The sequence below is a fragment of the Aristolochia californica genome, unplaced genomic scaffold (assembly GCF_029961685.1).
Source record: "Aristolochia californica isolate CCGP_79_NKW_82.1479 unplaced genomic scaffold, dmAriCali1.0.hap1 SCAF_10, whole genome shotgun sequence".
In the NCBI taxonomy this organism is placed as follows: Eukaryota; Viridiplantae; Streptophyta; class Magnoliopsida; order Piperales; family Aristolochiaceae; genus Aristolochia; species Aristolochia californica.
Genome location: NW_027181771.1, coordinates 31,886,234 through 31,910,226, shown reverse-complemented (window position 1 = coordinate 31,910,226; position 23,993 = coordinate 31,886,234). Strand labels below are relative to the sequence as shown.

Here is a 23,993-nt window from a genome sequence, read left to right as displayed (position 1 = left end):
TCAAATATTTGATCTTTCTTATTTTATTGCACGTATAGCATCTGAAAATACGTTTCAAAGAGAAAGGAAGGTAATTAGAAAGAGAAAGGACGAAAGGAGAATTTGGAATGAGATATAAGATAATTTAGAATAATTTAGAAGAAGAAGAAAAAGGGGAGGGAGAGAGGGAGAGATAAGATAAGATCACTATCTAATCAAATTTGGTAAAACAAGAAAAGATAAACTAAAAAATAAAATAAAATAAAAAAATTATAAAAATAATTTCTACAATAATTGGCGAGTCTACAGGACCTGATGGCCATACTGGTGTCCCCACCATCTATTGTCTCATTCGATGATAAAGAACTCATACCCAAGTTTTTCTAAAATACATCTACTGTCATTAATTTATATGATTCCAGATAACAAAAAATTCCATAATCTTGATTTTTTTCATTTAGAAACACAAAGACAAAAAAATTGAAAGAAAGAAAAAGTGATAAAAAGACCTTTGGTCCAAAATCTGACATAACAGACAACGTAATTCCCAAAATTCTTCACAACAACTGATTGAGACCATTTAATTAAAATTGTCAAGATGTTGAGTTGATATAGGAAAGCAAAAGAAAAAAAAACTCAGCGGTGTTCTGTAATTGATAACGCCCTAGATCTATACTACATTTAAATTATATACTGAGTTGTTGACAATATTAAAGAGAAGAAGAAACTAATAAACACTGTATATTTCAATGATGAAGAGACAAGTATTTATAGCTTTACAACAAGTTTCGTAGCATGTACAACTCTTCAGCTACGTACCTAGCTAGATACAAATTACAAGTTGAGTTTATCTTTATCTCGTATCTTGATCATCTTCGTTATCTTTTATTTCTATCATGCCCGTTCAAGATGGAGCTTCGAGAGGAGAGTCCAATCTTGGTCATCAAGAAGAGGAAGCGGTTTCGTGAGAGCATCATCCGATTGAGCACTAGAGGAGACATGAGTAACCCGAGAACGCTACTCTGAACTTGTTCACAAATGAGGTGGTAATCCAAAACAACATATTTCATGCGAGAGTGAAATACTGGATTGGAACACAAATTTATAACACCGATATTGCCATAATAAATCTCCGATTGTTGTAGAAGAAAAACACCCAGTTCAATGAGAAGAGAGCAGATCCACTGGATTTCAATTGTAGTGGTTGCAATATATCGATATTCCGCCTCAGTAGATGAGCGAGCCACAGTCCAATGCTTCTTAAAACTCCAAGAGATAGGATTGCGACTTAGGTAAACAAGATAAACACCTGTTGAAGTGAAATCATCCCTGTTTTCTACCCAATCAACATTAGAGAACACATGGAGAGACAAAGGAGATTATCAGTGTAGTACAATAAAATGATCCAGAGTTCCACAAAGATACCGCAACAATCGTTTGACAACATCCCAATGGTTAGTAGTTGGGCAATGCATAAACTGAGATAATTTATTCACAACATAAGCAATGTCAGGACGAGTAAGAGACAAATATTGCAGACTATCAACAACAGTTCGATATTCAGATAGATCAAAGAGTGTCATGCCAGATTGAAGTATGAGTGTAGATGATGTAACAAGAGGTGTCGGTACAGGCTTTGTATTCATCATACGTGTGTGAGCAAGTAGATCAAAGATATATCGGTGTTGAAGTAATTATTGAGAATGAGGAACAATTTCTATGCCAAGAAAGTAAGTCAAGGAGTCAAGGTCCTTGAGTGAAAATCTCTGAGCAAGAAGGTGGATGAACTTTGCTATAGTTTGATCAGTGTCTACTTTAATAATAATGTCATCTACATAGACTAGAATATACAACATAGCAGTACATGTGTGAGAGATAAATAGAGAGGAGTCTACATGAGAGTTAGTGAAGCCGGAGGTGATGAGAAACTGGCGCAACTCATGGTACCAAGCACGAGGAGCTTGCTTGATACTTTAGATAGCCTTGCGAAGTTTGCAAACATAATGGGGATAATCGTACCTTGGAGAAACACATTATTGACATCAAGTTACTGAAGCGACCAACTATGACTTACTGCAAGGTGAAAAACAATGCAAATATTGGTAGACTTGACAAAAAGACTAAAAGTTTCATGGTAATAAACCCTAGGGTGTTGGTGAAACCCTTTGTCAACTAGGCGAGCCTTTTACATGTCAATAGAGCCATCAGAGAGATATTTAATACAAAAATCCATTTACAACCAACCCAATTCTACGAGGGATCCAAGGGAAATAGTTCTCATGTCTCATTCCAAACAAGAAAAAAATCCATTTACAACAACCAAATTCTGCGAGGGATCTAAGGGAACTAGTTCCCATGTCTCATTCCGAACAAGAGAATCGTACTAATCAGATATAATCTAATGCCATTCGGGATTGGTGAAAGCTTGAGTCATGGTTGTTGGTTCACGATCAACAGATGTAGGAAGTTGAGTAGTGAGGTTTAATTTTTGGATGGGCTTGTTAATGTTGTTTTTGGATGATGGGTGTTGGTCGGCCGATGACGGAGGAGGTTAAGTGGGGTTAGATGTGAGATCTTGAATGGAGCTTGCAAAAGCCTCAGGGATCGAAGCAGTGGTTGTTGTGCCAGTAACTGAAAGTAAGGATACAAAGGAACACCAGTGGGAGAATGTGTCAGATGAAGGACTATCAAGGTGAGATTGAAGTGTAGTAAAGGGGAAGATAGACTCAACGAATTTAACATGACGTGACAGATAAGGACAAGAGGAAGTGGGTTAAAGACATAAATAGGCACTTGAGTGGTAGAGTACCCAAGAAAGATACAAGGAGAAGAACGTGGAGTGAGTTTGTGGAAAGAGTATGGCCTGAGCCACAGATAACAGAGGCAATGAAAACTTTAGAGTTTAGAGTAGCTAGGAGGAGTATCAAACAATTTGACATATGGTGAAAGAAGATTAAGTGTGGGGGTAGGTAGATGGTTGATGAAATATATAACAATGGAGAAAACATATGACCAGTAAGATAGAGGCATGGAGTAATGAGTAAGAAGAGGTAGACCTGTTTCGATAATATGACGATGTTGTTATTTGGAATACCCATTGTGTTCAGGTATGCGTGGAGATGTGAGATGAGAAATGCCATTTGTAGCCAGAAATGAGGACAATGCTTTATATTCTTCTCCATTATTAGAATAAAGTGGTTTAATCTATTTACCAAAGAAGTTTTCAACAACAGATTTAAGTGGACAAATGTATCAAACATATGTGATTTTTGTTTGAGAAGATAAAACCAGATATATTTTGTAAAGTGATCGACAAAAAATAACATAGTAATTGAAACCATCAATAGAATAAATAGAAGTCCAAACATTCGAGAAAATAATGTCAAGGGGGGAAGAAGACACAAGAGTGGAGTGAGAGAGTGGTAAATTGTGACTCTTATTGAATTGACAAGAGTTACAATTGATAGTAAAATTCAGAGGATGCGATAAATCTAACTGAAAAGTAGAAACAATGTGCCTTGGAATTAGAGAGGATGGATGACCTAAATGATGATTTCATGCAAACGAAATGGTCTTGACACCGAAAAAGGCTATTAACGGTGAAGACTAGGTGGAGGATGATAGCCACTCATACACACCATTTTTAGTTTGACTCACTTGACTTGTTTTTTCAAGCCCATTTACCTAAAAGGTTTTTGGGGGATGCCATTTTAACTATTGTTTGTCTCATAAATTGGACACCTATACCAAGTTTTCAAAGTAAAACACTTTATGAGCAGTTGTTTAATATTGTACCTAATTACTCATATTTATGAGTATTTGTATGTTTATGATTTGCCTCCACTCACGCCCAAAAACTATTCAAATTTAATGCATGTGCAACTTATTGTATTTTTCTTGGGTACCGTTATGGATAAAAGGGATACAAAGTATACGATCTTGAACTTCAAAGAGTGTGAGTGCGTGTTCAAAGCCAATGATGCGAGAGAAATAAATTTGGAAGTCTATTTTACATTCAACCATTACAGGAAAACCAAGGAGATGGAAAGTTCTTCAATCATCTATACTTGAAGAATAAGTTGTAGCCTTCTCGGCCAACGGCTAGAAAGCTAAAAATTAACAAAAAACACACATGACTGATTCTCAACCTTCCATTCCCATTTGGAGAAACTAATTCTTCCATACGTTTAAGTCTCATGAAAGCACCTTTTATTGTCCTAGTATTCCTTGTTATAATGCACATTCAAACATGCTACCACACATTTCATCGAAATTTACAATGCTCTCGATACAACAGAAGAAAAAAACAATCCAATCAAACCTCTCTAAAATGGCTCCAACAATCTGGTAGAATATGTCCAATCCTAAAAAGTTAGTCAATTAAGATGACAGAGAAGAAGGTAAAGACGTGTTAAGAAACGGTCCTTTGATTCATCTCCATATAAAGTTAGTCATTCCGATTTTGTTGTGAATGGGTACCTATTCAAAGGGAAGGACGAGAGAAATGTTGTGACTAAAAATAGAAATAGATCCGAAAATCTGATCTAAATCCAACAGTTCATAAGAATCAAGTAAATGGAAAGTTCTTCAATCATCTATGTTTAGAAAGAAAAAAATGTGTTGTAGCCTTATCAACCAACCAAGAGAAAAAGCCCAGACAAAACAAAAAATTCACTAAAAATAGATGAATAAATCTTAACCTTTCATACCCATTTGGAAAAAAAAAAAAACTAACTATGGCTTAAAATAAGGCATCAATTATGATCTAGTAGATGTATAAATCCTTCTTCTCGTCCCCTCTTCGTCATCGTCTCATCCTTACGATCCCTCAGCCATAATCTTGACTCCAGAGAGAAGCAACAAGAGTGCACTCATGGGTAAGTTCAACAATGTCGTCCTTGTTGCCTCCCTGTGTGTCCTAGCCTTCGCGTGCTCCGTCCACTGTACCGACGTCCTCAACGTCGTGGGGAAGGTCTATTGTGATACCTGCCGCGTTGGGTTCGTCACCCGCATCACTGAGTACATTGAAGGTGCGTATATATCCTTCTTTCATCTTCTTCTATTTCTTCTCCATCACAAGAATCATTTTCTTCCCTTTTTCTTAGACTGATAAAAGCAAATTTTGGGGAATGCAGGGGCTGATGTGAAGATAGAGTGCCACAACCGATCAACTAACCTGCTTACGGCCAGCGCTGAGGGACGTACGGATGAGACGGGGACTTACAACATCCCAGTGAAAGGCGAGCACGAGGATGACATCTGCGAGGTGCAACTCGTAAAGAGCCCAAGTGCCGACTGCAATGAACCATATGAACAGCGGAGCAGCGCCCGCGTTCTCCTCACCAAGAACAATGGCATTGTCTCCGACTTCCGCAACGCCAACCCCTTGGGCTTCCTCAAGAAGGAAGCCCTCCCTGAGTGTACCGTCGTCCTCAAGGAATTAGGCATTGTTGCTTGATCTCGTAAAACTTTCATCTTGTGTCATTGAGTGGATTGGATGATTAGACTCGTAAGTCTCTCCTCTCTGAATAAATGAGTCATTCTGGGTGTTGTAATCTTCCATGGGTGTTCTTTGTTTGGCATTTTACCTCTAAACTTAACGGAATATTGAAAATATGACCTTAAGAATGCTGCATCCAAAACCCACCTTACCTTAAACCATTTGATTTTGATCATTATCAAAAGTTCTATTGGTCTGCTTATCTCCAAAATCAGTGATATTAGTTTTAATTCTGTTTTCATACCTAATAAAATCGTCAACATTATTTCAATATATAATTGATATAAACAACTTGTCCGAGAAAAGACCAATAGAACTTCAGGAAACAATTCTTTTATTTTATATTCCACGACTTCAAATAACAATTGAAGGTAGCCTTCACGTTCCATGAACGCGATGAGTGACATTCACGTCCATCTCAAGCTAATTCAATCATTCTTCACCCACTACGACCAGCTCCTTCTATATATACATTCTGGTTCATGTTCCTTCAACTCAATTGAACGCCCAAGTTCTCAAATGGCAACACAACACCTCTTCTCTCCTCTGGTGAAGTTCTTCCTGCTGTTAGCCTTCATATCTTGCAGATGTTCACAGGCTGCCGAAGAGGTGACCGCCGATGTTGTTGTCGAAGGCGTTGTTTACTGCCAGAGCTGTGATCGTTATGGAAGTTGGTCGCTGACGGGTGCAGAGCCGCTTCCATCGGCCAAAGTTGGCATTGCTTGTAAAGACTATAAGGGCGGGATTAGCTACTACAAGGCCTTCACCACAGACCAACATGGCTACTTCTATGGCCAGCTTAAAGGTTTCAAGATGGACCACTATTACTTGGATCACCCTCTTCAAGCTTGCACAGTGCATCTACTTTCCTCTCCCCATCCTACTTGTAATCTAATGTCAAATGTCAACTGGGGTATCGACGGTGCGCCAATTCGGTACGAAAACAAGAGACTGTATGGAGAGACTTATGAAGCTGTGATTTATGCAGCTGGCCCTCTTGCTTTCCGTCCTAACAATTGCCCCGTGAAGACGAAGGATTGATGAGCTACCACATGTTGGAGCTCACATGATAGTTTGTTTTGTTGTTCCGTTCTTTTGGATGAATAAGCTAGTAGACATCTAGTTTTAGTCTCTCTCTGCTTTTGTGTTCTTGTTGTAAAACGTTAATGAAGTTCAATTTTGATTACTTTGGGCCAGACAATCCTGTTCTGCTTGAGAGCATTTGTTTTGCTACATTTTTAACCTTGAATTTAGGCTGCATAATAATCACCAGAATAGAAGCATAACACTAGAATCCTTTCATGCCGAAATAAATGCTCAAAAGAGAAGATGACCAGCCACACATTTTTTCTTCAGATGGAACTCCACTAGATATGAAGAAACAAATTAAATCCACGGAGAAAATCCCATCTTCTGAATTCCTAAAAGTCCAATGGCATGGCGAACATCTCATTGATATCATCTATGGCCTCTTTAGTAAACAAAGTTGGCTCAAATAAGTCACATTCTCGGGTAGACTTGATGGACGTGCTAGATTCAACTTTTCGATCTTGCTGTTCTTCCAAATCATCATCTGCAAAAATCACAAATCCACCAGCATCTTGCTTTTCATTGTGTAAGTTGGGCTGCTTCTGCAGCTCATCAGTCATGACAAGGTCTAATGGTTTGACTCGCAAATTGCTATCAGTAAATATTTGAAATCCACTAGCCTCTTGCTTCTCATTCAACGATTTGTCTGGCTTATTTGGTTTATTCGTCTCCATAAAGTCTAATCCCTTCTCCCCCTCATTGTCATCAGTGAAAATAACAAATCCACCAGAGTCTTGCTTCTGATTTAATGGTTTGCTGGGTTTTCTTCTCTTGTGGCTCTTGACAAAGTCCAATGGCTTTCCAAACATGCTGTTTATGTCATCCATAGCCTCCTTCAAGTTGACAGTGGGATCAACTAGTCCATGATGGCAAGCATTTTCTATCTCAGACTCACCACAAACAGTAGACCCTACAAATCTACATATTACTGTATCATCTTTGAGTACTTTCTTATTTGCTCCACTATATCTGTCTTGGCTACTTGAACTCTTGCTACAGCCATCATTTTCATCTTCGCTATCAACAAAAATCATCAAAGACTCCTGTCTGTGATTATTAGGTGTGACCTCCATTGAATGCCTGAGAAACTGAAACTGAGACATACCCCTAGTTGCATTCTCCTTATCACAATTGCCTGCTCCATCCAAGTTTTCATCCACGAATACTTCAAACCCTTTACTCGCAGGCTGATCCTGATCCACTTTGGGTTGACTTCTTTGTGACCTTCTTTTCTCCTTTGGATCTATCTCTAAAGGCTCCTGAAACATGTTATTTATCGCATTCATCACCTCCTTTGTGTTGATAGTTGGGTCCACAAGGCCATGATGGCAGGCATCTTCAGCTTCTTCAGATTTGCCGACTATGGCAGAACCAACAAACTTTACTACAACTGTGTCATCACCACAGACTGAAGTTTGTTTCTCCAATCCTTTTTTGGTGTTCAGTTGTTCACTTGATGTTCTAGCTGTGCTGGAATCACAATAATTCAATCTGTTCTCCACTTGGGCAGAAAAAAGGGCTCTTTTAGACTCAGAATTTCCATTCATTGTACTCGAACACTTGTTGGACTTCTCTCTCACTGCCCCTGAGCTTTCCTTGCTTCCTCTAGTATCAGCAGCCTGTCTTTTGATCTTATTAACATCCAAAGTTAGGAAACCCTCACCTACAGCAGAAAATAAAGAGATTGTCATTGCATTCTTATTGCACTATAACAATTAGGTTTTTTTTACTGGTCATGAATAAAAGAGACTAATTTAATCTTTAGTGATCATGACACTCTTAATCTTTGAGGATTAGTAGAATACTGTTAAGGACCTGGGCTCCATGAAGAACAATCACTAATTTTTTGTGGGTTAAAATGAAAGCTTAGTAGTATGAATGTACTAACATTTTGAAGAAAAGGTTCAGAAATCACTCTCAACAAAATGAATAAGACCATTCATTGACCAGAGACCCTGAAGCAACAATTCATTGCTTCTACAGGATCCACAGTTTCACATAGCACTTTGGTGATTTCATAGTTTGTGATTTGCATGACCAATAGTTTTATTGAAAATGTAAAATATTCTGAATCTAATGAATCAAGTATGATAGAAGCTGAAATTAGTGGTTTGGGCAATAAAAAAGGAAGATTCAAGTGTCAGCTATTATGAGGAACTCTTCAGATAAAATAAAATAGCACTAGCATTAAATAGGACACAGACCAGTTAAATAGACAAGCCAACACCTTTCACTGTCTGCATCATTATTTCACTTGTTAAATGACAGCTGATGGCCTTTAATATTGACCCAACATAGGTAGACTACATTCTGCCCTCAAACCAATAATTAGATAAGACAAACCATATATTCAGAGTCGCTTTAAAAGAAGTGAGAGTAAAATTTATCTTCAGAAACCTTTTTCATACATCTTCGAGCATATAGTGGGCACAAGTCCAGTTATGGACCTATAGCAACCAGGTTTCTAAACTTTCTACAGATAATAATGTAGTTAGACTCTACATATTATAAACAACTTCCAAGATCAATTTGAGCTAGCAACTTAAGTTTTCTATGGGTTCTCTCACCTCCACATGTCTTAAACTTCTGATTAAGAAGATGTAATTGTTGAAACATCATAATTTATTTTGCCAATTACTAAGCTGCAAATAAGATTTTTCTGCTTGCTTTAAGCAACAAAATTAATTCTCTCATCCTGTTCTATATAATCTCCATTGCCTACAACAAGCAGCAATTTGACAACATCTTTGGTATAAGGATTTAAATGCTAACTAGCACTTAATTCCTAAGGCAGCCATTAACTGGCTAAATTTTGCTAAACATCTATGTTATGAACCTTCTAAAGTCTCCAATAGAGAGGGAAGAGTGTTGGACAATGGGAATAAGTGTCGAAAGAACAAGAAGAAGATAAGTTAGTTGGAGCTTGTGCATGAGCTTTTGCAAGAAAACACAGGGAAACAAAAACGAAATAGAATTTTTCTTAGCTGCCCTACTCAACCATAAATTTCTTATAAATAGATGATTACATCCCTAAGATTAACCCTAATTAATATCTAATGATTATATTATCCTATAAGTTGAAGTTATTCCCCTTATATCCCATTTACACCCAACTTCTTAAACTACCCTTAACCTGGCTCAACCTGTTTGTCAAAATTAAATTGCCTATATCATCTCCAGAGACCATCACAAACAGCAAGTAGAATGTATCTCCAATATAAGCAATTCAAAGCTCACTCTCTATATCTATCTTACACACACGCCTGATCTAATACGAAAAACCATTTGGTGCGAAATGGCTATCTTAGCCATCCGATCATGATCAGACAACTGAGATAGCCATTGATCATGTTTCGCACCAAATAGCTTTTCATATTGAAGTGCATGACAAAGTGGCATTAGTTTGTAAATGTTAGACGTCATTAGTAGTGCACATGGCACCAAGTTGGACCCTAAAAAATTTTTACCCTATTGAAGTTGGTTATTAGAGGGTTCATAGTATGTTCAAATGTCAATTGAAGAGACAATTGGAAGGAAAACCATGATTTGATTGAGCTGATCAAGTGAAAAAAGTAAGAAGAGAGAGAATGAGAGGGAGAGAAGGTGACGAAGGAAAAGCTCAAAGAGAGAGCTGTGTCGGGAGTCGTGCACGACCCCCAACATCTATTTATAATACTGTTTGAATATAATTACAAAAATGCCCTTACTTAAGTGAAACCCTAATCTCCTTATATCTCCCATTCTACATGTCCTATTTATATAAAACTTGGACCATAGACATAATTGAACATACAAAATAAGATTACACAAGACATATAAATAAAGATAAAATAAAATGACCAAAATGCCCCTGTACTTTTTTTTCAACAATTCCCCTCAAGCTGGAGTGTATATGTCAAAAAGTCCTAGCTTGTTATTGAAGTTAAAAAATTCACGCTTCCTAGCGCTTTACTGAAGACATCGCTGAGTTCATCACTAGACTGAACATATGGGTTGTCACCTCCTTCATTACTGCAACCCGAATGAAATGACAATCTACCTCTATGTGTTTTGTTCTGTCATAAAACACCGGATTGCTGTCTGGTTATCACAATACATAATCATAGGATCCTTATGATGGAAGCCTAATTCCTGGGTAATAGATTTCACCCACATTAACTCACTGACGATGTGGGTCATTGCTCTGTATTCAGCTTTTGCACTAAACTGAACAACCACATTTTGTTTTTTACTCTTCCAATTGATTAGGTTTCCTCCCAAGAATACACAATACCTAATAGTTGATTTTCGGTCAAGCTTGGAGCTTCCATAATCAACGTCGAAGAAAACTTCAATCCTCAAGTGATCATTAGGTCTAAAGAGAAGACCTTTTCCTAGTGTTCCTTTTAGATATTGTAAAATTCTTTGTGTAGCCTCTAGATGAATCTTACGTGGATGGTCCATGAACTGACTCACTACACTAACTACACATGAGATATCCGGTCTAGTAACTATAGCATAAATGAGTTTGCCTATTAATCTCTGATACATTGTTTTATTTTTCAATTCTGGACTTTGATCATCATGAAGATCATTTCCTACCTCCATAGGTGTATTAGCTGGTTTAGCTCCCAAAAGTTCATACTCTTGAAGCATGTCAGTAAGAGACTTCCTCTAAATCAAAGTTGTTCCCTCCTTGCTTTTTGCAATTTCAATGCCCAAAAAATATTTTAGTTGACCCAGATCTTTAATCTAAAAGTGATTCACCAATGGGATTTGATTTCTTCAATGCCTGATTTGTCTCTCCCTGATAAGATGATATCATCTGCATACACTAATAAGATAATAATTCCAAATGATTTCTTCATAATAAATAGTGAACGATCAAAGTGACTTCTGCAAAATCCCATGGACAAGCCACTTGACTAAAATTTTCAAACCATGCTCGTGAACTCTGTTTTAAGCTATAAAGAGCTTTCTTGAGTCGACATACCTTATGTATCTGCCCCTAAGCAACATACCCCTGAGGTTGCTCTATGTAGACCTCTTTTTCAAGATCACCATACAAAAAACGTTTTTAATACCTAACTGAAACAAAGACCGGCCTTGATGTACTGCGATAGATACCAATATTCGGATAGACGACAAGCCAACAACCGGAGAGAAAGTCTCAAATACATCTACACCAAAAGTCTAGGTATATAGTTCAACAGACCCATCAGAATTATATTTAATTGTATACACCCATCGACAACCAACTATTGCAGTCCCTGGTGGTAAATCACATAATTCCCATGTCCCTCTATCAACCAGTGCCTCCATCTCAACATCTTTGGATTTTTTTTTTCCAATGAGGAGTTAACCAGTGCAAGTAGAGATGGACAAAGCAAACTTATAATAATTGTCAAATAAGGAATCAAATGAGACAAAGTGAGATAGTGGGTGGTGAGTACCTTTATGAATATTTTTCCGAAGAGCAATAGGAAAGTGGAGATCACTTACCTCAAGATCAAAGGACGATGCAGAGTCATGGTCCAATGGGAGAGAGGGGTCTGGAGCGGGAGGAGATGGTTGTTGTCGACGCCAATACACCTGCATTGGTTTCTTAGTAGAAACATCTCGTGAAGTTTAAATGCTATCATCAACTAGAATAGAAATGATAAGACTGGGTATCGAGGGAATAAGAGAAACTGACTTAGACCTCGAAGACTCAAAGAATGAAACATCCTCAAAGAAAGTACCATCTACACATACAAATGTTTTTCTCATAAATAGACAGAAACATTTGTACCCTTTCTATGTCTGAGAATACCTCACAAATATACATTTAACGACACGAAGAAATAATTTATCCCTGGATGGATCAAAAGTATATGCAAAACCGCCGCACCCAAAAACACGAGGTGATCCAGGAAAAAAAGGGCAATGGGTAATACAATCTTAATAGGAATTTTACCATCAAGAACATAGGACATTATTTATCATAAAACATGCAGCAAGGACAACATCACTCTAATATGAATTAGGGACATTCATATGAATTAACATAGTTCGAGCCACCTCAAATACGTGACGGTTCTTCCGTTCAACTACTCTATTTTGTTGTGGAGTGAACACACAAGAAATCTAATGAATAATCCCTTGAGGCTGAGCAAAAGTGTCAAACTTTCGATTCATAAATTCAAGACCATTGTCTATACGCAAGATATTGATAGAGACTGCATATTGATTCTTTATTTCATTATAAAAGAGTTGAAATTCATCAAAGGCTTCAGATTTTTCTCGAAGGAGATAAATTCAAGTACATCTACTAATACATCAATGAACGAACTAAAATACCTATGACAAAATTGACTAGTCACAGGACAAGGACCGCAGACATCTGAGTGGACAAGTTTAAATAGTTTACTTGTTTTATGAGATGAAACTGGAAAAAAACTCCAAAGATGTTTGCCCAATTGACATGACTCGTACTAAAAAGTAATGTTAGAAGGAAATTTTGGAACTTTTGAATTAGTTTTGCAGGTGATGGATAAATGAGTCTGAGATGCCATTGTGAAGATGAATCAGTTGTGTGTAGCGCATGTAGAGTGTTATCTGGTTTGTGGCTGTCCTAATAATATAGTCCTCCTCTCTCACAAGCGGAACCAATCATCTTCCTCGTCACGAAATCCTAGGGCAAAAGATTAAAGAACAATTCATGGACTTCACAACTTGACTAACGGACAACAAATTCAAAAGGAAATTTGGGAACTAGCAATGAAGACTAAGGTGAAAGGAAAGAAGTGGAGGTGACATTTCTCATTGCTTGTATTGGTGAAACTGATCCATCAACAGGGTTAATATGCTTAACAAGGAAAACTCTTTTAAGTCAGAAAGACATACCTGACATGTGTTTAGTAGCTCCAGATTCAAGTAACCAAGATGGGGAATGAGACACTGAAAATGCAAACATACTTGTGGGAGCAGTATTAGCCAAGGATGTAGAAGAAATGGAGAGTTGTGCCAAACGCTATGAAATCTGTTCTTGCTGCTAAATTAATTGTTGCAATTCATCTGGGGCACCAGGTGGGATAGGTGTTGTAGTTTCAGACCCTGGGGCAATCCCCTCGTGTGTAGTAGAGTTTGCCCATGCAGGCTTCCCAAACTTGATCCAACATCTATTCGAGTATTAGTGCATCCACAATGAACATACTTTCTCTCATATTTGCCATCCCCTCAGCCTCATTCTCAGTCTGAACTATCTCTACCTTTACCTCTACCAGTTCCTATACGTCCTTTGGATGACTCAGTGAAACCAAGTGCTACAGCTGATGTATTAAGGGCAGTAGTAGCTTCACCCACTTTAGTGTATTTCCCTACTTTAGGCACAATAGTTTTTTCAACTCTCATTACCCTATTAAAAGTAGTAAAGAGGTTAGGTACTTCATCGAAGGCTAGGACTTGTGCCTTTATGCTATCAAATTCAGTACCCAAATCATCGAGGAATTTTGCCACTAGGAGCTGACTTTGTTGTTTCCCAAGTTCCTGTTCATCCATAGTAAATGGATGGAAAACATTGATTTCCTACAAAATACTCAGAAATGAACTATAATATTCTGTCACAGTCTTGTTACCTTGCTTCAAGATGAAAAAATCCGTATATAATTCATATACCCTAGAAAGATTTCTCTTTTGACCATATAGAGCTAAAGATAACCACATAGCTTTGGCAATTTCAAAATTCATAACCTGACTCCTAATACTAGATTTCATGTTGTTGACAATCCAAGTCATTACTTTGCAATCGTCTGCTTCCCAATCATCATCTTGAGGGATAGGAGGATCATCCCTAATAAATTTCAGCTTCTTCCTACCTTTTAAATACATTATAACATATATGAACCAAGTAAGATAATTATCACCATCCAATTTTTCAGAAGTGATAGTGATAATATTTTTTCCATCAAGATTATAAGATTCTTTAGATGGAGTGTAAACTTCACCAGAATCAGGCATAACAGATATATAGAAACACCAAGCAGATTAAATAAACCTTCCAACAAATTCAAATTAATCAGTATAGGTGCGCCCCACCACAATTAGGTGATGTACACAAGTCAGAAATTCTACAATTCTATCACAAGTGTCAAATTCTAGATCAAAACAGTGCAAAAGAACATCAATAGGGCTGACATCAACAGAGACTAAGGATGCCATCGGCACAGATAAGCTTGGGAGTTGCACACATCTTGAGATCAGCATCCCTCTTTTGGACAATTTAAAACATCAAGATCTGTTCTAAGAATAGCAGAACCAGTAACCCTAGGGTTATGGTAGAGAGAAAAGGAGAAAAAAATTGAAAATTTACCAACCATTAGCCGAAAAACTTGATAAAGATCCTTCCTATGTAGATGTCTGCTGCTTCGAAATGATGAAAAACTGACAAAGAACCTTCCCAGATATGATCTATTGCTATGATACCATGAAAAAAGTAATAAGAGATAGAGAGAGTTGAAGAAAGAATGAGAGGGAGAGAAAGCGGAGAAGGAAAAGCATAAAGAGAGAGCTGTTATGGGGGTAGTGCACGACCCCCAACTTCTATTTATAATGCTGCTTGAATATAATTACAAAGTGCCCTTGCTTAAGTGAAACCTTAAACCTCCTTCTATCTCCCATCATACATGTCCTATTTATATGAAACTTGGACTTTAGACATAATTAGACATAAAGAACAAGATTACATCAAGACATATAAATAAAGATAATGTAAAATAACCAAAATACCCCTGTACTTGTTTTTCAACAATCATCAATGCACTGCACCTCAAGCCACACTATCTTCATCCAGTCTTCAAATTACAATACCATTCCCATGTAGTATACAGAACTATTAACTCACCATTGGTTCTTTTTCTACCATTTGCAACTATGTTCTTCTCCCCATGAGTGGATAGAACAGCTTTGCCAGCCATGGAAGCTCTCATTGCCTGCTTCTGTGAGGATTTATCTATAGTTAGATAGTAATTCTCTCAAATCAACAAAAAGAATCCATCTCAAAATATGTGAAGTACCCTAGCTTTTCGTTTTCTGTATTGCTCCATACGCTGAAGGAACTGCTCGTATGATTTATGCAACTCTTCAGCAGGCTCAGCAAGGCTGATAATAAGTATATATATATCAGAGCAGTTCTGAATCTCATACCAATTCATTTAATAGTCATAAATAGAAAGCACAATGACCAACATTATAGCAAACCTAGAGATAGTCTAGCCATTACAATTCTAGCATCACAAAACCATTCCTTCAATTCATTTAGAGAATACAAAATAAAGTCCCAGAATACCTTTACATGTGATTACTCCACCAGCATTTAGAGTATTAGAGGAATTAGCAGAGTGACTTACTTTTGCACGCCCAAGTGGAACATCTTTTCAGACTCCTCAAACCTTTTGAGCTTCTCATAATATAAAGCATATGCCTGGTAGAATAGAGCTAGCTTTATTCCGACCTGATTTGCTTCCATTCTCCTCAAAAGACCTTTTGGATCTTCCACAAAATCCATCTAGCCGAAACATGAGATCAGATCAATTAAAGTATCCTGAAAACAATTTTCCTATAGGAATAAATAATTTAACAGGTTATCACCCGATAACAAAGCAAGTTCTCTTGAGTGATCATCCAATAATAAAAGCTTTCTGAACACAATTTTCCTAAAGGGAATAAATATTTTAACAGGTTATCACCCAATAATGGAACGAGTTCTCTGAGTGACGCAAAGAATGAAACTTGAACTACCATGGCCAGCCACTGGAACACAAGGGGAATGAAACAGGACGAGTGCAGCCAATGAAAAAAAACTAAAAGCAAAAGGAATTGATTTACATGAATGTAAATTTAGAAAAATGTACAGTGTTCGACTTTTGTGCTTGAAGAAGTCAGTAATAAACCAAAGTTTTTATTATTCGTTCCAAAAGTTTTCAAATTTCAAAAATTGCAAATTCTGGAAGATCGGATGGTTACAACTTACTACCATTTATTCGAGTTCAATCCAAAGGATTAAGACTATTTCTGTTCTAGCACATGACTTTTGGAAAAAGAAACAAGAGAAACCGGTAACAGGTGACATGAATAGACCCATCTACGGCAATATCATTTTTCCTAAAGAAATGAACTTGTGCCTGGCTGAATCCAAAACAAAATTAAACTGGACTAAAATCTGGAGAAAGAAACGAATACGAGGCATCGACATCGATGTCCATTTACAGAGAATAGTTGGGTCAAATGGTTTATAACCAGCTGAAGCAGTTAAACGAGAAACGAAAAAGACAAGTTAAATCGAGTGTAAATTTGGGAAGAATTTGAGCGGGTCGATTTAAAAGTACTTGGAAAAAAGAAGAGGCAAAAGCGCAGGTACAGTGCTACGATATTTAAAATGCAGATATATGTGAGTAGTCTGAAGCGCAAATGAAATACCAATTGAATCCAGACTCGAAGGTAACGCAAATCGTTCTTGTATCGCTTGTCACCCTCAAAAGTACAAGCACACTTCTGAAGGAATCGGGGGAGCTTCTCTTTGAGAAGTTCTGGGGGGAGAACTTCCTTCATCTTCTTTATGCCACTGGACACAAAACAACGTGTTAATATATGAAAAACAAAAAGATGATTACGATAGTGAGAACGAGAAAGCCGGGAAGGAAAACAAACAAGAGAGGTGGAGAAACTGGCGGTGTTTACCGAAGCCAAGGAAGGAGAGGGTCATTGCCCGAGTAGGCCTTGATTTCGGCAATCAATAAAGAGAAGAGATTGGCGCTGTTGAGAGCGTCCGCCATAAGAAGAGAGAGGACACGACAGAGTCAGAGCGAAGATCAGAGGAGCCGCTGTAGGTTTTCAAATTTAAACGTGACTGAGGCGCTTGTTGAGAGAGAATTTGCTGCTCCGAGCGGTCAAAAGAGATGAAGAGCAATTACAAAATTTCGACAAATAAAATTAATTAAAATTAAAAAGAGTGGGAATAATTTGGTGATTTTCAAGAGATAAGAATAATTAACCATTAAATTTTTAATAGTAAATAGGAAAAATACTCAAATATCATTTTTTTTAATGTTGAGTATTTTTATTCAAATAAAATATATGAAAATTACTTTTATATATAATCGGTTAATCAGATATTAAACAATTCTTATCTATTCTTTTTTATTTAATAATACGATAAATCAGTAATCGGGTGAATTATCTAAATGCTTTGCAGGTCAGAGACACCTCGTCGTTAGTCAAGGTGGTGAAAAGAGAATGGCAGGCAGAAAATATGTCATAAAAATACAGAGACATGCAGCACGCAGTAACGCTGTGAAAAATGACTACAAGAACCACAAATCAGTGGGTGCCATATAAATTGATGGAGTTCAAGAAGCTAAGCCATCTCGATGATGGCAAAACAAAGCCACCGTCCTTCGGACAAGGACTTGGAAAAACAAAATGGATACTAGCGGACTTGCACCATTTTATGATACAATTCGATTTTCACAAGTAGCTTTGGCTCCTTGACCCAAAGGACAACAAAACTAGACAGACCAACCTTTCATATAACAATATACCAGACCAGACTAATCCAATTCCTCACCGGCCCCCAAAATCCAACCTCACGAAACCATAACACGTCCGATCATTCCCTGTGTCCAAGTTGCCGTCTCCTTTAGCTGATCGTCATCGGACGCAAAGCATTCTCCTAAGAATTCCACATAGAACGTCCGATCCTTGAACAACAACTTCATGTTGGGGCCCAGTGTGTCAGCCAAATCGCCCATCACAGCAACTGCAGCCTTTGTCACGCTCTCCTCCCTGCTACAAGATCAAGGTAAATTAGCATTAACAGAAGCTTAGGCAAAGTAGACAAATATTCTCACACACACACACACAAACACAATCATTTGTACACACCTTTCCTTATCCTTGAATACCGCCTCAATGAACTGTAAAAGGTGAGCAGCATGAGGCATCATTAGCTCTGCCTTATTATTCTTAAAGCCTTGGAGAATACCAGAGTAAGCTTCAAATATCCCCCGCCTCAGCTGGTTTCCATAATCAAACATTTCTTCATCTGTGGAATCCAATGTCGCACAGAGCTGGGAAGCCCCTTGTAGCATCGGAATCACATAGGGAAGATACTTCTCAAATTGGTCGCTAATTGCGAGGGCAATGTCACCAAAGCAGGAAAAAATTGGAGGCTTGACAGATCGGTGAATCATGCTATTAGATAGGTCCTTGAGGAGAAGGGTCATAATAGCATCGCAGAAAGGCAGCACCTTAGCATCCAAGGCTCTGCATATGTCACCCACCACACCAACGGAGATAGAACAAACTTGATACTCCTCAGAATTCTGTAAACCAACCTCCAAATACTTGTAGAACTCCGGCATATACTTGGCAAAATCGGGTCCTGTTGCATATGCCAATGCCCCAATAGCAAGCATGGCTTCCTCGTGTACCGTTGAGCTGCGGCAAGCAAAGACTTGGAGAAACAACATCATCATTTGATCTGCTGTCTGGAGGAAGATGGGCTTGGTCTCATCAGAAGCACTCAACTTCTGAATGATAACCTGGAGAACTCCGCAGAGTGAGGCCTGTAGGCTTCCTTGCTGTTCTCTGTCATCAGAGGAGATGATCTGAAGTTCCAATGTTTGTGACAATTTGCCCATGATGACAGGAAGAAGTTGTGCCACAATAAGGGATGTTTCAGACATGTTTGCACATCTAACTACTTCATTCAAGGTCTCATATGCAGATGTTCTCAGCCTGGAATCAGTACCAACAGTACGATCAGCAGTGGCAATGAGAGAAGAAATCAAGTCAGGCAGATACGGAGAAAGAACAGAAGAGGTCGTGGCTCCTCCCTCCTCGAATCCCTGGGCAAGATAGTAAATAGCTCCACATACTTTTTCTGCCACATTAGATGCATCCTTAATGCTCTCCAACAAAACACCAACAATACGTTGAAGGTTAGCTGTGGTTATGACTGAGAATCCACACCCAGGAGAATGAAGCATTTCAAAAATCCTACTCAAAGTCCAAGCGGTTGTGTCCTTCACTTGGCTGTTTTCATCCTTCATGGCATTGAGTAAAAAGTCAAGGCCAGCTTGGACCAACGGCTGAAGCTTTTCACTGGATGGGCCCTCAAGGATGGATCCAAATGCAAATGTAGCAGCCTCACGGCTACGCCAATCTGGTTTCAATATGTTGGCTTCCACAAAGGGCATTACAAGAGGCACAATAGCATCTCCAACAGTTTTTGCAGCAAGTCCCAAGCATGTCCCACCTGCCATAGAAAGATTCCAGACCCCATCATCTTGATCCTGATCCTCCTCTTGTTTCAATAAAGTTTCCAATAACATGGGCACAAGCAGTGGAAGAGCCTTCTCAATGAACCTTGAGTGTCCCCCACTTGAATCCCCATCCTCAAGATCTCCATATGAGTCTTGAAGCTCAATCTCCTCATCACAAATGGAGCTCCAAAATTCAATAGCTTGTAAAGCAATAGGCTCTTCATCACTCCTCACAGCATTCGAAGTGAGCTCAAACAGTGTTTGCATGTAAGGTTCAAGCTTCTCATAATATGTGGATGAAATTGAAACAAGGCACTCAAATGCTGCTTGCCTAATTTCAGGCTCTTTTGAAACAGCAGTCTCACATACAACCTTCATAATGTAATTCCTTTCCATCTCATTCTCAAAATTGGTCTGCGCAAAATCTAGTGCATTATATAAGGCCCTAGTGGCAGCAAGTCGGACTTCACTACTGTGGTCCATAAGATTCATGCCTTGAACAACAGCCGTAAGAACAGAATTCACTTGATCTTGCTCCAAGTCTTGCGGTAAAATTTCCTCACAGACATACCCAAGTGTCTCTAGAGTGGACTGCTTCAAAGATACCGGTGAATCTTGGCGTGTCATATTAGAAAGCAAGATCCCAATAAGCTCTGGCCATTCCTTCCTAGGGATCTCAATAGCAGCAAGCTTTGCAATGACTTGGGAAGAGGTATGCCGGGCTTCATGAACAGAGGAACCGAGGGTCCTCAGCAGTGACTCTTTGATTTGAGCCTTGTGCGAAAGATCAATGTTAACCCAACTGTTGGTGAGCTGCTCTTTGCGAAGAGCATCTTTTGCATCTAAAGAATTTTTAAGGATAATACCAGCCAATCTCCGAGATTCTGGAGGTTTTTCTTCACTGGAAAGTTCAACAGAGAGGGAAATGAGGAAAAGGGGGAGACTCTGTTCTTGGAATTTCTTAAGGTTTTCCTCTGCAACTGTCCGGACATTTCCATCCGGTGATTGAGCGGAGAGGAGGATTTGCGTGATCTCCAACGCCATCTTATATCTGTGAAAAACGGGGGTGCAAATAAGTATGATAAAACAACATAAATTAAACAAATAAAGAAGCACTTAAATCTGAAAGCCCCTAAACCCTGTAAAGTAAAATAAAACTAGAAACTACAAAAAAAAAAACAAAAATAAAGCGACATCAAACTTCAAACGAGTTTTCATAAATTAAAAGGGAAAACCATACAGAAAAAGGGGAATTCAGAATGCTAAACATTTTCATGCCATATCCAGGTAAGCAAGAATACTGAAAAACACTAGTCAACTGCCATGCAACATCACCGGATTCCGAACAAAATAAACAAATAAAATTTCTTCAAAAAAATAACAACTGAAGTTCAAAAACTGTTGTCAAGAACCCCAGAGAATCCAGGAAAAAGGGCTGGGAGGGAGGAAGCGTTTAACAAGGCTTTAGAAATCGCAACAAGGAAACACCGTACCAAGAAAGAGATAGATCCATTGTTTCCCACAGGGATGAGTTAAAACACATAAAACCACATGCAATGACACAACCGGAGACACGATCTACAAATTTCAACCCGGTAATAAAGCCTGAAAACAGTAAGAAAACCGGGGAGCTATAAACTCTAGCAAAAGCCCTAGACTTGATGCAGGCGTCGTACCTTGGGGAAAACAGAACAAACGAATGATCGAACAGTTAGGGTTTTCGTTCTCCGTTCCTCCCCTCTCTCGGTTCTCGAACTGCAACGAAAGAAAGAGGGATTCGTTCGCTGCGGTGCCCGTATAGTTTTTTATTCAAAGTTATTTCGAATGCCAGGAAGAAGCGGGAGCCATTGCCAAAGCAAACAACAACAACAACAAAAAAAAAAAAGCGGTTCGCCGTCCCGAAGGAAACCCTAATGTATTTTTGAAATCTTTTTCAAATCCGTACGTGCCAAGCGAACGAGTGTATGATTGATAAATTGATCGAGGCCATCGATTTTTGACCCAGTGGAGGGGATTCAATTGGGTTTCATTTTCTTCTCAATTTTCAATTTTCTTTTGGTTCGGTGATGTGTCTTCTCGATCTTACTGAATTTTATTTTTCAATCTTGTATTTCGAACTAAGGACCGATGAAAGGTTATAATGTTGCCATCTATGGATTTACACTAAGATCTCTAACCTAAACCACCTCTTGGGATTTTACAATAGAAAACCAAACACTCTAGTCTGGACCCATGAAGGGAATTTTCAGTAACAACTAGGTTATCCAACCTAAACCCACAAATCCTAGACCCCCAGAAGGATTTTCTAATACCTCAACCTCAACTCTATGTTGGGGGTTGGTCTTATGTTCAATATGTTTGACCAGCCACTATGCAAAGGTTACTTTTTTGTAATTTGGTTCAAATACAATGTCTCCTAATTTATGCCAATTGTACAATATAATCACAAATATATACACACTCCCTCCTATGTGCCATTCCAATAAATGACAAACTAATTCAAATTCCCATAAAAAAATTGATTTGAAAATAAATGCTAAGTGTTCATAATGAAATATCCATACACAAAAAAATGATTTCAATGTAGTGTGTTTACCACATGCAAAGGCCAACTCAATTGTCGATATTAAAGTGAATGCTAAATGTTTACAACGAAATATCCCTGCACACAAAAAAGATTTCAAAGTAGTTTGTTCACCACATGCAAAGGCCAACTCAATATGATAACAATTTGGTAGGTCACTTACAAATTTTAATGACCTATGATGTATGGGTCAAAGCTTGGAATCTTCCCTTCTAAAGTTCTAGGTTGCCTCTATTCAAATAGGTTCAATTGTCTAAAGCTTAAACATTCATGTGTTGAAGTAATACTTTTGCATAGAGAGTCTTTCAAATATTCAATATATTTGAAACAACCCTTTAACCTCTTACTCTTTTACTTGTGTGTCTTTGTTTGAAAACTATTGTTATTCAAATATTTTATTATTACTAGGGGTTCTCTACTCCTTTAAAATTCTCAAACGGTCTTTGTTTAACATTTGCCTTTCTGTGAAATTCATAATTCTTTATTTCATTCAAATATCAACCTTATTTGAACAATCTTTTTTGGAAGCTTTCTGTTGCACGTTTTGTTCGAACAACACCCTTGTGTGAATGACTTTTTTTTGCTTCATAGCATTTGAACATCATCTTTGTTTTGACCAATCGTTTCTTGAGCTACATTTTGTGTGAATGTGTGTTGTTTGATTAATCCGTTTGTTCAAAGAATCTTATTTTCTTACCTTTTTCTTTTATGTGAACTTTTGTTCAAACAAACTTAATTTCAAACATCTAAGTTGAAATCCTTCTTTTTTGTTTCTTTGTATTTTTGTAGGTTTTACAAATCCTTCATGGTCACGATTAGTCTAAAATATTTATTATCATCATAACCAGTAAGTCGAGGGTCTCAAGACTAATACGAAGGGGGATGCCCTATGCATTTTCTATGATAGAGAAGTGATCCCCTACTCTCCCTAGTATTATGTTATGGCTGAAATCAAAGCAGAGGATCTCCCCCCTCCACACACACACACATATGCACACACAAAGGTGTTAGCCCAAGTGTTCATAGCTTTGATGATACTAGGATAGCATGGAGGTGTATTTCTGACCTTTTTAATTCAAAGCAATTAGACACAAGAATTCCATCAAAGAAGTAAAGGTCTTCCGCATGAGATATCACAAACAAAATTGAAGAATCAAGTTTCCAAGTGAAGACCCCAAGCCTAAAATTAGAAGAAAATTATTGTGAAGAAGACAAGTCAACTAAAAATGTTGAAGATGTAAGATTTTTTAGTTAAAAGTCTACTTATCTTACTTCTCCAAGTTTTTGGATAATCCTATGTAACTAATAGATTAAGAAATTGAACTGGAATGGAAATTAATCATCAAAAGTAAAAATTCCAAAATTTTGAATTAGATGTGTGATAGAGCCGATCGTATCCATTCTTGTAACTTCACGGGTCTACATTGAGTCTACTTGATGAACATAAAATCAACTAGATGTTTTGATGTTTAGCATTTTCAACTAGTGTTTAGGTGCATTGAGTTGACTAGATTATGGAAGGAGTGACCACATCCTCTAATGTTCCAAAATCAACTAGAGC

At 37.9% G+C, this 23,993-nt stretch overlaps 4 protein-coding genes across 5 annotated transcripts; 2 read left to right on the top strand and 2 right to left on the bottom strand.

The window, feature by feature from the left end:
* Positions 1-4,818: 4,818 nt before the first annotated feature.
* On the top strand, positions 4,819-5,463 carry LOC137936296 (pollen allergen Che a 1-like). Its single transcript, XM_068780885.1, has 2 exons — positions 4,819-5,009; positions 5,115-5,463. Exons 1-2 carry the CDS (start codon positions 4,853-4,855, stop codon positions 5,435-5,437), a joined length of 480 nt encoding a protein of 159 aa, XP_068636986.1. The 5' UTR covers positions 4,819-4,852; the 3' UTR covers positions 5,438-5,463.
* A 412-nt stretch (positions 5,464-5,875) lies between these two features.
* LOC137943096 (non-classical arabinogalactan protein 30) lies at positions 5,876-6,520 on the top strand. Its single transcript, XM_068788789.1, has one exon. The coding sequence runs from the start codon at positions 5,876-5,878 to the stop codon at positions 6,518-6,520; it is 645 nt and encodes a 214-aa protein (XP_068644890.1).
* Positions 6,521-6,680: 160 nt separating this feature from the next.
* On the bottom strand, positions 6,681-17,362 carry LOC137936260 (uncharacterized). The gene is made up of 6 exons (XM_068780844.1): positions 17,264-17,362; positions 17,003-17,147; positions 15,934-16,091; positions 15,601-15,685; positions 15,429-15,522; positions 6,681-8,231 (listed from the first exon to the last, which is right to left on the bottom strand). The coding sequence occupies exons 1-6, from the start codon at positions 17,356-17,358 to the stop codon at positions 6,901-6,903; spliced, it is 1,908 nt and encodes a 635-aa protein (XP_068636945.1). The 5' UTR covers positions 17,359-17,362; the 3' UTR covers positions 6,681-6,900.
* A 512-nt stretch (positions 17,363-17,874) lies between these two features.
* Positions 17,875-21,713, bottom strand: LOC137936243 (importin subunit beta-1-like). 2 transcript variants are annotated; one of them, XM_068780816.1, is made up of 3 exons: positions 21,525-21,713; positions 18,467-20,899; positions 17,875-18,370 (listed from the first exon to the last, which is right to left on the bottom strand). In XM_068780816.1, the coding sequence occupies exons 2-3, from the start codon at positions 20,890-20,892 to the stop codon at positions 18,169-18,171; spliced, it is 2,628 nt and encodes an 875-aa protein (XP_068636917.1). In that variant the 5' UTR covers positions 20,893-20,899; positions 21,525-21,713; the 3' UTR covers positions 17,875-18,168. The 2 variants fall into 2 exon arrangements, with proteins under 2 accessions (XP_068636917.1, XP_068636926.1); XM_068780825.1 differs by having other exon boundaries at positions 17,875-18,367.
* Between the last annotated feature and the right edge of the window lie 2,280 nt (positions 21,714-23,993).

Excerpts from the sequence above, each read along its gene's own strand:
- LOC137936296 (XM_068780885.1), top strand. The coding sequence starts at position 4,853 with ATGGGTAAGTTCAACAATGTCGTCCTTGTTGCCTCCCTGTGTGTCCTA. Across the intron at positions 5,010-5,114 it reads CATCACTGAGTACATTGAAG|GGGCTGATGTGAAGATAGAG; the intron begins GTGCGTATATAT and ends TGGGGAATGCAG.
- LOC137943096 (XM_068788789.1), top strand. The coding sequence starts at position 5,876 with ATGAGTGACATTCACGTCCATCTCAAGCTAATTCAATCATTCTTCACC.
- LOC137936260 (XM_068780844.1), bottom strand. The coding sequence starts at position 17,358 with ATGGCGGACGCTCTCAACAGCGCCAATCTCTTCTCTTTATTGATTGCC. Across the intron at positions 16,092-17,002 it reads TTCGAGTCTGGATTCAATTG|ATGGATTTTGTGGAAGATCC; the intron begins GTATTTCATTTG and ends TGTTTCGGCTAG. Across the intron at positions 15,686-15,933 it reads TTCCACTTGGGCGTGCAAAA|CCTTGCTGAGCCTGCTGAAG; the intron begins GTAAGTCACTCT and ends ACTTATTATCAG.
- LOC137936243 (XM_068780816.1), bottom strand. The coding sequence starts at position 20,892 with ATGGCGTTGGAGATCACGCAAATCCTCCTCTCCGCTCAATCACCGGAT. Across the intron at positions 18,371-18,466 it reads GTATTCAAGGATAAGGAAAG|CAGGGAGGAGAGCGTGACAA; the intron begins GTGTGTACAAAT and ends TTGATCTTGTAG.